Source organism: Athene noctua, chromosome 5, assembly GCF_965140245.1.
Source record: "Athene noctua chromosome 5, bAthNoc1.hap1.1, whole genome shotgun sequence".
In the NCBI taxonomy this organism is placed as follows: domain Eukaryota; kingdom Metazoa; phylum Chordata; class Aves; order Strigiformes; family Strigidae; genus Athene; species Athene noctua.
The window spans coordinates 6,746,681-6,759,820 of record NC_134041.1 but is presented as its reverse complement, the minus strand read 5'-3'; the positions used below and the strand labels follow the sequence as shown (position 1 = coordinate 6,759,820).

At 45.4% G+C, this 13,140-nt stretch overlaps 1 protein-coding gene across 2 annotated transcripts in view; it reads right to left on the bottom strand.

Moving 5' to 3' along the window:
* The window catches only part of LRP8 (LDL receptor related protein 8), a 190,574-nt gene extending 180,606 nt beyond the window's left edge, over window positions 1–9,968 (bottom strand). Inside the window, exons 1-2 of one of the 2 annotated variants that reach the window (XM_074906184.1) lie at window positions 9,808–9,968; window positions 8,892–9,011 (exon numbers count right to left, since the gene is read on the bottom strand). In XM_074906184.1, coding sequence (XP_074762285.1) covers window positions 8,892–9,011; window positions 9,808–9,877 — 190 coding nt within the window. In that variant the 5' untranslated portion in view covers window positions 9,878–9,968. The remainder of the gene's footprint in view (window positions 1–8,891; window positions 9,012–9,807) is intronic. The other variant, XM_074906183.1, reaches the window with a different exon arrangement.
* Between the last annotated feature and the right edge of the window lie 3,172 nt (window positions 9,969–13,140).

Here is a 13,140-nt window from a genome sequence, read left to right as displayed (position 1 = left end):
AATATTTCTTGCACTTGACCCAACGCTAAAATTTTGATACGGTTATCTCAACACTAGGATTTTTCTGAATAGTTTACAAACTGTATATGACAAAGGCAAAAGCTAAGCCCCTGAGCAGTCATTTAATCCAAGGAACATGATTATCTGTGTAAAACAATGCGATAATGGACCAGGAAACAAGAAATGGGGAACATTCTTCACGAGTCACTAATGTTCACAATGAGTTGCTGAATCACTCTACAGCCTTGGGCAAAGGATAACTTCTCCAAGCATCCATTTTCACACCCGAAATATTTAGTCCACTTGTATGGTGGAGATTTATAGAAAGCTAAACTGCTAACCAGCCACTGGATGACAAATGACAAAATGACAAATGACACAACTACACCAACAAGAATAGAACCACTCAGTTACAGAGACAGGAGGTGTATTTCTTGGCCTATATCAGTCAACACTGACATTTGTTATCAAAGAAACTGGAAGTGTTATCAAAGAAACTGGGGCATTTCTCTCTAAGTAACAACATAGATGCAATTAACAATTCAGGATGAGTAGTCTACAGAAGCAGTTGTAAGTTTACATCTGAAATTCTTATTCTCAGTATATTCACTACTCCTGCTATTGCTGATATTTATGCTCGTAACTACTCCCTGGATCACACAGAGTAGCATCATACCTGCATGAAGTAGTTCCAGCAAATCCAGCAAGATTTACGAATATATGATCACTTATAAATCAGCAAGCCAAACAGGTGGTATCACAGGAGACCAATGCAAAACTTCTGGAAAGATACCTACAACCTTACTCATCTAGATCAACAAAAACAGAAAAAAAAAAAACAAAAAGCCACAGAAATGAACTTTATACACAGAAAGCAAAGATGGATAGAAAACCCCTACCAGGTATTACACAGCCAAACAAAGACTTGGGATCAAAAGAAAATTTTAATTCACCCTTTGAAATGAAGCAAAATGTCACCTCAATGTACATCATACTACACATTATATCTCTAGGAAGGAAGCATGAAAAAAAATACAAACCAGGGCCTGTTAAAATACAAAACAAAGTTAAAACCTGGAAACAGTTAAGAGTTTACTGTCAGCTGTACACACTAGTTTTTTCAACAACTTTTTAACTGATAAAACTATGCTATAAGCTACCTGGAAAGGAAGAGACATCTGCAACAACATTTCAAATTTAACCAGAACCAAGAGGAAATTTCTATCTATTTCAACGAATTTTAAACACACTCTTATTTCCCTCTTTCAGTGTTTTGCAAATAAAACAATCACACCCACAGAAGCTACAGAAACCAAGCTAGAAATGCAGAAAAAATAAACTTACAGCAGGCAAAATTCTCACCCAGGATGGACAAGATTCTGCAACACTAATGAACTAGATTTTAAATTATAGATCTATCTTTAAAAAGAAAAAGTAATCACAGCACAGAGAGCAGTTGCCAAAAAGAGCCCTTCTGGTTCTACAAGTACAGGACTGTGCTCCTGCTGCCATGGAAACTGAGTCCTTGACTGCTCTGGTCCTGGTACAGTGCCACACATGCTCTCAAGCATTTAATAAACATTAATAATGCAAAAATAATATTGATGTATCAGAAATGGAACATCTAAGAAAAAAACAATGGCAATAAAGCTCACTTTACATGGCTGCAGCCCAAAGGCTACTAGCCTTACCCTAAGCCAACTATCAATTCTGTTCCCTACTAGTTTCTAACACTTGCTCTTGGCATTAACTGTAAGGTTAAACTGACCGCCTAAGCTTCGACTGAAAAAAAAGCAGGAAACCTGGAGGAAAAATTGAATCACTTCCACTAGTCCAACAGGTACCTCTACAGTAAGCAATATGGTTGTGCATATTGAGCACTGGAATGGTAGGTAGGGGACCTCATTTCTATTCTTGGCTCTGCTGCTGACTACTTGTACAACCATGAATCACTCAGGGCCAGCTTCCACCTGCAGAAGTCCTGTAACACCATTTATTCACCTCTTCATGAGGAGCAAAAATCGCTCAAACTCAGCTTACTGATTTGGTTTTTTGGGGCAAAACAATGAAAAATTGACATCTTACAGCAATTTTGTAAGGCATGTAATGACAGAAAAGCAGAGCTGAGTAGTAACATGCTTGGAGAACATGTCTGAAATTAGCAGGGAAAAGCTGAAGGTAAATGGGAAAGTTGTAGAGAGCAAAATGCCATCAGAGAAGCAACAGTACAAGGACCAGGAGAACTTCACAACAAAACAAGTTACCACAAACAACATCACAGCCTCTGAGGCACACCAAAGAAACAGTAAATTTGCCAGTGAGTTAAAAAAGCTGGTGCCATTAAAAAAGCCAGCAGAAACAAAACCTGGGTGTCTGCTCTATTAGAAGCAGCTAAGAGAACCAGTAATTGCCAGGCGTTACAGACTGTTTAATGGTCCTTTAGGTGGACAATGGAGTCAAGAAAATTCATTATTTCCAGCACTGCCAATCTCTTAGTCTGGGTATTGGTGAATGCATTTACCTGACACACATTACACTTGGTTTCCGCCAAGCCTCGTAATTTGTTAATTTGAATTAATCTCCAAACATCTTCTGATTCATATTAAATTATCCTAAGTATTTTCCACTCTAACATCAACCAGTAAGAAATCACATCTCAAACCTGTGCTAATCCTGGGTCTGTAATAGTGCAAGCAAAAAACAACTGGTCCACACTGACTTTTGGTTTTTTTCTTTTTATACATTAAAACGCTCTGGATGAAGCCTGCCTACCTTGGCTCGAAATGTAGAATATGTTTATATCCTCTGAAATGAGAGCTCTGAGCTCTTTGATAAACAAACCAAGTCACTGTTGGTTTTGACCGCACTTTCATAATTTCCTTCTTGAACCTAACCATTATATTCAACCTTCCCATTCTCCTGGCCCTCAGGAAAGCTTTTCAGATCACAGCTTGTTCCTGTAACCATATCTGTAACAACCCATGTGCTTTCCTGCTATAGCACAGAAGCACTCCATAAAACTAGTTCTCTTCCCTCAGTAGCCATAGTGCTTCCAGTGGCTATCCCACACACGCAAGTTCCCTCTTCTATCTTTTCAGTGATTCTAGTCCAGTTCCCTCTCTCTTTCTTTCCCAGACCATGAACAGGAATGATAGAAAAACACCACCTCCTGGAAAGCAGTTCGTATCTAGAGATAATAAAACTCCTCAAGTGAATGTACCAGGAAACGGGGAAATGGAGAAGGGCATGTTTCCCACATCTACTTAATGCTTAATTTTCTATAAAAGATTCAGCACAGGGAAGATAACCCAAACAATATGCGACTTAGTTTTCTCAGAACAGACAACAAGAATGTAATGAAAAAGGGAAGATAAGCAAATAACAACATTCACTGTTGAATGCAAGAGATCAGTAAACTTGTTTTGAGCCTAGCTTGCACGTGAACACATTATAGACCAGGACAGGCAGGCAGCAGGCACACAGGCAAGGAAATGAGGCCACCCTCTCTGCACCACTCTTCCCAATGCTTCCAGTTCTGGGATGAGCATCAAGCCAGCCACGCAACTCAGTTAAACTATCACTGACATAATCAAGAGCATATGACCATGCATATGGCAAGGAAACCTAAAACTCTCTACATCGTGATGTGTACACACTGGCATCTCCAGAGTAACATGCAGCTATCACTCGGCACAGAGAATGCTGTCTCAACACTGAACATGAAGAAAAACTGGAGCAATGGATAACAGAGGACAAAAAAGTTACAGAATGTATGTGGCAATTGTGACTGCCTGTTGTCTCACTTCATCACACCCCAAAACCTGCAAGCATGGCACACCAATAGACTACTGCATTTCAAAGCCACTCAAGCCATATTTAACTCTTCACAGGATCCAGACCTTAGTTCTCAGGCTTTTGATATATTTTTATTCCCAAATTCCAGCTTTAGTGTAATTTGAACTGAAAAGCAAGGAGAATATCAGGCGGCCTCCTGGGCTTTCACATAGGCAGCAGGAGTCAAACTCTGTAGATTCTCTATGCACAAAGCCAGTAGGAGAACAGGAATTCTCTTTCTCCTGATAGCAAGGGAAGTGTGTCTCAGCTTTACAGTCACATAGTGTGGCCCCAAGGCAGGGAAAGTAGGGGGAAGTTTGCTGATGCCATGTGTTTACCCTGAATTCTGCACATGCAAGAACAATGTCTGAAACAGTAACTCCCTTCAGACTGCATCTCATACCTGAGGCAGCCTCAATCCTGTCCAGTATAAAATATCCCTATCAACAATATCAGAAAGCACAGCACAGAAAGGATCCCAAGACAAAGATAGAAAATGGAGCTTTAAAAGAGAAATAGTAATTCTGTGTTTGGCTGTGTCCCCCTGCAGGCAGGTATTACAAAGCTAAAGTGGCCTTAAAGCTTGTGTTTCATTTTAGGAAACTGGTTAAGCTACTGTTGGCTTTTTACAACTATACTCTTTGCCACATTGAAGGACTAATCAACAGTGAAACATTTAAGCAGTGGTCTTCGAGTCTCCTTTACTCACTCTCAGGTCTAGGTTAAGATAACGTGAACCCTACTTGCAGCAGAAAAATAAAATCCTATCAAACACAACCATCAAACCAAGTGTTCTTATTTTGTGTCAAATATATTGCGTCTGGCTGCAATTTGCAAGTTCTTCATTGCTTTCTGCTGGCTGCAGTGACAAGCAAGAAAAAACTTGCAAAACTGGGCAAAAAGTCTCCAAGAGCCACGCCCCCATCAAAGCAGGTCTCTAGGATTTTCCATTCTGGGCAACGTGTCACACAGCAGCAGGCACCCTGGGCACACACTTGCGGGCCCAGAGGCTGACCTGGCCCTGCAGCATAGATCTATCCTGCGGGAGAAAGAACAAAACCCAGTATCCCACATTCTGAGTATCTCAGTGCCAAAACACTGTGCCTCAGAAAATGGACATCTTTCCCACTATAAAAATAGCTTTGGTGTTCTATAATGTTGCAGCTGTACTGTTAAGGAAAAGTCTTTATGATTATGTATCTGCAAACATTCTCTGAAATAGGTTATAAAATTCAGTCCTGACTTTACAGAATTCCTTGAGAAGAAAAAGTATCACTTGCTTGTACAGGGAAGGGATAAAATGTATTTTAAAAAATTATGTTTAAAACTGCCCTGGAGCCTTGTCCTCATTGTGTGGATCACATATACTGCAGGTCATGACAGTGCAAGCTGTAAACTGGAACTGGGTTTTTCTCTTGTCAGCCTACGCAGACTGGATTGAGCTCAGGCAAATAATTTGGATAGAACAGAGTCAACAGTCTTACAGAGATTTAAACTCTGTAATTGCTGCCCAAGATTTCTAATTCCATATCTTAAGACTTGATTTCCCCAGCAGTCCGAACACCTTAACTCACTATTTTTCTCTTAGGAGCTTGGTTTCCTTTTGATAGATACACAGGAACATTTCAAGGAACTTCTCTGTTTCCTTTTTCTTTTCTTTCTCCTAAAATGCTTTAACTTTCTGAAAACAAAACAGTTTCAAAACCAACCAATGCATGATAATCCAAATAGCGTGAGCAACAAATCCCATTTCTCTAACATACACCTAGTCTCTGCTGCCTGCTACGACAAATGAACCTTGTGGCCAGAGAGCTGGTAAATTCTGCCTTCATCATCAACATCAATTCAAGTTAAAAAAAGTGTTAAACAACTTTTTCCTTTTTTTCTTAAAGAACAAAACCTAACTAGATTCCTTTCATTTCATTAACTTCCCACAAGTAAAACCTGTCAAGTCAACTGCCACATACCAAGAAAGAATTTGGCCCTATGATATGTAAGAAGGAAGGTATTGAGCAACCTAGGATAAACTTAACACACCATACAAACCAGTACTGAGTAATCTGATTTATGTAAGGGCTGAGATAAGAACTGAAGCATGAAAAAGTAATTATGTTCCCCATATTAACTCACATATCAATCCTATGGCAGATAACTTGAACTACCAACTACAACAGAACAGAAAGCAAATTTCAAGGAGACAATACAGGATGATTACCGAGACATTCTCCTTATAGTCTAAAACCCCTTTAAAAAAAAGCCAATGTTATACCAGCAAAGTTCTAGAGAACGGGAGGAAAAAAAAAAAAAAGAAAAATCCCAAAGAAAACCCCAACAATATCAGTCTTACACAAAGAAGGCTTCTAGTAGGAAGCATGTGGGAGTACCGCCAGAAAATTTATGTCCTTCCAGAATTATTTAAGATACTCTTGGTTAAAAAAATCTTCCAGTGTATATAGATGGTCTACCACAAGGACAAGCCTGTTTCATAAACCAGTTCTTAACCCAGCTGAAGACCATCCCATCTCTTCAACAAGGGAGGACATACACAAGCAGCAATGTTGTAACAAGTACATTACAAACACTGGACAAAAGCATCAGTAAGTAATTACAGGGGTTAGCAGTACCCATATCAGAACTCACTGCCCACAGGCTACCCACATACTCTTCTCCCTCTCCACCACGGTGAGTTTTCCAAAACAGTTTCTTCTATTGCATGTGTTTATAGAGTAGTTTTTAAATAAATATCTGTTTATTACAGCAGTAATAACAGAGGTGCTATCGAGAAGGAGAAACACATGGAACATATTCTTTCACCCAGTGAGTAAAACTCTAAACATTACATATGCTGAAAAGCAGTGTGCATTTTTAAAAGAACAGTGTTCAGAACAATGTAAGTGAGAAAGACGCATGTGAAAAATGCAATTTACATGTCTTTCAGCCTGCTTGGAGAAGCAACTGCAAAGTCAATATAAATACAAACTAAACTAAGTCCACGAGTAATTTCTCTAGCATGCACTCCAATCAATTATAAATACCAAGTTTCGATTAAAGAAAGGAACTCTTCGTGATGTCTCCACATCCAAAAATTCTTCAAAATCTCAAAGTCACCATTCTACCACAATCTATCCATCATCTTTTTACCAAACCCACTGTAAAAGCCCTCTGAAATAAAACTAAATCAGATGCAATTATCCATTTAACCATTTTAACACAGCACAATTCACACAGAGCTGATATTCAAGAGGATATTGTTTCACACTCTCTTTTCTGATACAATGCTTAGAAGGTGGATCACAAGGAAAAGGGAAGGATAAAAAAAAAAATCAGCCCAGGTACTGACCCACTCATCTGTGCTAGGCAAGGAGCTCAGGCTACAAAACTACTCTTCAATGTGGAGGGCAGGGTGCAGAATCTCCTCAAGATGCTACTGCAGCCACAATCCCAACCCCTGAAACAGCAGATCCCAAAGCACAGCTCATAGATCACCTTCAGCTCTCAAAGCCTTTGTACAACAGCACACAGAGGGACTTTTAAATAGAAGGCTCCAAGATTGCTGGCACTTCCACAGATTAGTGTCTCTCTGGAAGCTCACACACCTCTTGCCCAGTTACACACGAGTCCAAGCTAGTTCTCAGTCAGCCATGGCTTCAAGTCTTTTGTAATTTCAAACATTCCAAATCTAATTTGCTTCTAACTAGTGCCAATGTAATTCCTGCATAGACCATTTCTATATCTGAACTAAGTAATGCTGATAACTCCCCAGATCGTAAACTTAGGCATATATAAAGCCTATTATGTCCTCTGAGTACAAAAGCACCAGAAATAAATGTTATGTTTTATGTTATAACACCAAGATATTTCCCATGAACAATGGTTTGGGCATCCCTGATTTCCTTAAACTAATCTGCTTAGACTTCACTCTGACACAGACTTATCAGTGAAGCTTATCGGGTAACAGGATAGTCACATACTGAAAAACACTCTTTTCTTGATACAGCCCTTGTGTCTGTGAACTTTCAAGAGTTCATTCAGTGAACTTATAACCTGATGCACACTCAGTGTCTACCGACTTGACAGTGTCTATTATCTCTATAGAGATAATTCAAGAAATGTGGTACTTGCTACAATATTTGCAACTTAAAATTCCATATTAAAGATACTTCTCTTTAAGGCTTAGGGTCCATAACTTCTTTTACAGATCCATGGTTGAGCCAAATTCTCCTAGGCTGTCAGAAGCTATAAGCAAAATAATGGAGAGCTAATGACAGCACAACCCTGGAAACCACACAAAGTTTACTGGGTGTCACCTGTGTGCACCAGGGCCACACCACAGAAGGAGGCAAAACTGCCACCTTCTCAGAACTGAAAGTACACATCTCCTTGCTCTCTCTTCCCTTACACTGCCAGGGAATCAGTCGGTGTTACATGGCTGAAGCTGCCAAGCTGCACTTCTTGCTCATCTCCTTTCCCCTCACCGTGACTACAAACATATATTTAAACACAAAACTCGCACCAACGCCACATCTTGTAGGACGCTTCGGAGTAAGCAGCGTTTGACATGAGCACCTGCCACCGGCCCGGAGCGGGGCCTCCCCCGGGGTTACGCATCTCTCCCAGCTCACCCGAGAGCACAAACTGCGCCGGTCCCTTCAGACGCTCCGAGCAGAAACGCTGCTGGAGGCGAGGGCGGAACCTCACGGCGGGCAGGGAGAGGGCAAGGGGCGTGCAGAGAAAGGGCAGGGAGAGGGCAGGCGAGCGCTCCCGCCTGCCTCACGCTGCCGCCTCACCCTCCGGCTGTCCCTGCCCGAGTCAGCGCGGCCGGTGGCGAGGAGCCGCTGCCCCGCGGCGCGGGAGCTCGGCCCGCCGCCGCGTCACGGATCTGCTGCTCCCGGCAGCCAATCGCCGCCGGAGCCGCGGCCGGCGCGACTTCATTCATTCATTCATAAAAAAAAAAAAAAAAAAAGAGGCGCAGCGCAGCTGGGAAGCGCGCCCTTCCCGGCTCGGCACCAGGAGGGCCCCCGCCGCCGGCTTCCCGCCCCACGGCCCCGGACACTCACGGCAGTCCGCCTCGTCGCTGTTATCCGAGCAGTCGTCGTCCTCGTCGCATTTCCAGATGGCGGGGATGCACCGCTCGTTCCGGCACTGGAACTGGTCCTCCTCGCACTCCTTGACGGCGCCTGCGAGACACGGGGCCGCGCCTGGGTCAGCGGGGCGCGCTCCCGCGGCGGGGGCATCCCGGGGCCGCCTCGCCGCTCGACCCCGGCCGCCCATCAGCCGGGCAGGGCGCCGGGAGCCGCCGGCCGGAGGCTGGGGCTTGGGGCCGGGCTCGCCGGGGCACGGCGGCTCGGTGCGGGGCTGGGGGGGAAGCGCCTCCGCGGGAGGACGGCGGTGATCCCGAAGCCGCTTTGTGCGGGGATAAAAGGCACCGTTCCCCTGCTTCCCCGCGTTGTTTTAAAGGCGGGGGGAAGGAGCCTGGGAATAGAAGATGGTTAAACGCGAAATGCAAGAGACAAAGAAAAATTGTGAAGCACACTGCTGCTGGGACCTCCCGCGCGTCTGTTACCGGGACAAAACGCACAGCTACCTGGGGACAAGGGAGGCGGCGGGGGGAAGAGGCACCGGCGCCGTCCCGGGAAAGGAAACTGACCCAACTAAAGTTGAGGGCGGGGGGGGTGAAGACACGGAGCAAATCTGCTTTGCGGGCACGGTGCAGCGCTGCTGAGAGGAGGCACAATCTCCTCAGCAAGGGATTAAAGGCGGCAGCTCCTGTCACCGGCGCTCGGGTCGCGTTCGCCCGCTGAAGAGCGCGCCCGGCCCCCCCACAGGTCACAACCCCCGAGCGCGCCCGGCTCCCCGCCGGTCCCAGCCCTCCCGCGGGGCGCCGCGGCCAGCGGGGTGCCCGGGGCAGGCGGGACGCTCGCCCCCCGTCCCTTCCCCGTGCGCGGCGAGGCGCGGGCGCCGAGGGAGACCCACCTTTGCCGAGGTGCAGCTTCAGCAGCAGCAGCTGGAGGAGCAGCAGCCGGGCGAGCGCTGGCCGGCACATGGTGCTCGCTCCCTCCGTGGCGATGTGACGGGAGAGAAGGGGGGGGGAAGGAGGGGGGGGGAAGCGAGGGGGGGTGCGCGCAGCCCGCGCGCCGCTCGCTGCCCCGTGCCGACTGCGGCCGGCGCCGCCCCCGCCCTGCCGCGCGCCGCCGCCGCGCCGTGACGCGCCCCGCTGGGCGGGCCCCGCGCGCCGCCGCTCGGCCCGGCCCGGCCGCCGCCTGCCGCCGCGGGGACCGGGCACCGCCACCCCCCCGCCCGGCGCCGCCGGGACGAGCCGCCAAGGGGCCGAGCGCGGAGGGACACCTGCGGGACAGCTCCCTCCCGCGCGCCCGGCGGGCACCGGAAGCGCCGCAGGTGGCAGGCGGCGGCCCCAGGCCTGTCCGCGGGGAACGGCGGCCGCGCCGTGAGGGGAGAACAGCTCCCGCCGGGGCTGCGGGAGGGGACGGCGCCCGGTGCGGGGCAGCCAGAGGGCCCTGCGGGAGTGGGGAGGGCTCGGCCCCGCTGCTGGAGCTCTGGCTGGGAGAGACGGGCCGCGCAGGGCCGAGGCCTCTGATCGTGAGCCTCCCGCCATGTGCCCCGGTACAGCGACGGCCTCCTTGGTGATCCCGATTTTATTCAGTCAGTTAAGCACGTGGGCTCTTTTAAATGGCCGTGAGTCACAAATGGTGTGCTCTCCTCATCACTTCAGATCTCCCGCTGAGGGATTTCATTATGGCCGTGCCGATGTGGCCATCTCCACTTAACTGTGTTCAAATTAGCGACACCAGTGCGGAATACGCTAAAGGCGGCAACCTCCCTTCCCAGGACCGGCTCGCCCGCGCTCTGCTTAAGCACGTGCGGTTCGATCAGTAACTACAAAGGAAATGTTTTAGAACCTCCCGGCCCATGTTTATCATTTGCACAGTGCTGATGAGAAAGCAGTCCTCTGTCTTTAATTAACACTGCAGCGTTGTTCATACAGTCGGGATTAAGAGTATTTTAGTAATCTTATTATGAAAGATTTTTCAGGAGTAATTTCAAGCTAACATCACAACAGGATTAACAAGATTATATGTGGAGTGTTCTTTTAAAAAAACCCACTAATTTTACATAAACCAATGTAATAAAACTTTTCAGTTTCAAACCCTGAAATGCAATTGACTTCAGAATTGGTCCACCATTTAAAAATGCACCTGTGCCTTTAACAAAAATTTTGCAAGTCATTAGTCAGCAGTGTCACTAATGCGTTTGAATCATGTGAAAAGGAGTACAGCTAATCATTGAGCTATTTCACTAACAGTTTATAAGAGTATTAAATTAATTCAAGCCTTTTCGAACAATTTTTAGCATGCAAAATGTAACGCATGTTTGTGTTGGCTGGATCAATATGATAGATTACAACAATTGCTTAAAGCAAATGAGGTATTTATGATACATTTCTCTTTTTTTAAAAAAATGTGTCAAAACACAGATTCATAAAGCTACTCTAATTCCTGGACTCATTCTTCTCTTTCCTAAATTAGTTTCCATTGGAAGTGGCTCTGAAGACAATAATGAAGCTATCCAGTATGAACCAGGTGTGAGTGTGCAGAGCATCAGTCACAGCAGTGATTTGCTATGACTCCTATCATAATTTTCCTTTATTAAAAAACACCAAACAGTATTTTGGACTGAATGCCTCTCACAGAAAACAATAAGCTGCTTTTGGGTGAATTGCTCTGATGAGCCCTGACCAACAGCATTTTCATCAACCTTCACTGACCGGCCATTGTAAGGGCTACTTGTAGCCTAGTACCATCTTGTGGACATATGTGTCTCCAAGGAATTGCAGAGGCAAGAAGGAAAATAGAGGTGCTAAAGGGGAAGTAAACTGGGCAAGGGAAACCATTTCGTATGCAAGAGAAATTAAATCTAGTATTATCCATTGTGTTCCAATAGTTAATTAAGACACTTTACCTCCCAAGGCGTGTCTCTTCCAGGAACTCGCCTCATGAGTCAGAAACTGGAACAGGAACTCATGCTTCTTTTACCCAGACTGTATGGAAATCTGTAAAGCAACAGCACAGACATACTTGGCCAAACAGTAAGTCTCCAACAGCCAATATGCAACATTTAGTAACAATCATATATAAAATACATCCTAATATACTGCATTTGCTAGTTGGCAGCTGAGTTTGCTTATAGATTTGCTAAACATAAACCAGTCTGTGTCCTGATCTCCAGACTGGTTATGGTAGGTGAGACCAAGGGTCTCTGGCTCATTCTGACCCGTGCTGCACCTGACGGCGGATGCCTGAGGGCAAGTGTAAAACCAGGGCCAGCATACAGCAATGCTTGCCCAAATAGTTTCCTACCTGCCAGCCATTAGTGGCTTGAGGATTTGCTGAGACAGTCGTAGTGTCTTTGTGTTCAAATAGTACGGAATAAGTTCTCATTAAGTTCTTTTTCAAACGTAATGTAAGTAAAAGCTTTAGCAGGGGTCACATCCAGAAGCAAAGAGTTCCCAGCTCTGTGTGTTGTGTGAAGTTTCTCTGCTTCACATTGCTCTGACCCTGCTTGGTCCTTACTGACTCCAGGTGTATAGCACAGAATATGTGCTCTTGCCATGCATGGAAATATAAGCAACGTAAGTAAACTTAGGAACATGGTGCCATCCTGATGGTTTTTAGAAGAGCAGCACAGAGTTGAACTGCATGTTCCTTTGGTTGATCTGTAGCATAAGGGTGACCCCAGCTTTATTCAACACTTTTCAAGATAGTAGAGGGCTCCTGCCATAGCAGACTGTTTCTCTGCTGGCTGTAATGTATAGTTTTTATTAGGAATTAGGCTCAGGCTGCTGTGTTGATTCTTTTTTCTCTCCATATGAGTGACAGGTGTGTTCTACCTCTACTAACTAAACATTCAGTGTCATCCTAAAAGTTCAGGCAGACGAACCAGCAATGGGGCAGCCTCAGCCCCAGGGCCCAAAGAAGATGACAGACTGCATCGAAGTTCTGTGAAGGACTTAACCTGCTGTATGTGTAATCTGCTAATTTACTTCTACTTCTGGTCACACACTGCTGGACATTAAGCAGCGCAAACTAACACAAATCAGCTGGCCACTAACAGAGCAAGGAGGTACATGAAAACAATGAAATGCTCTTTCTATAGAGCTCCATCCAGATGGAGCTTCCCATCAGCTAGCTCTGTATCACTCATCATCCATACCATTTCTTTAATATATTTCACAAAATTATTTTTATAGGTGGGGTTCTTTTTCCTAACACAGAAACCAGATCTTCTTTC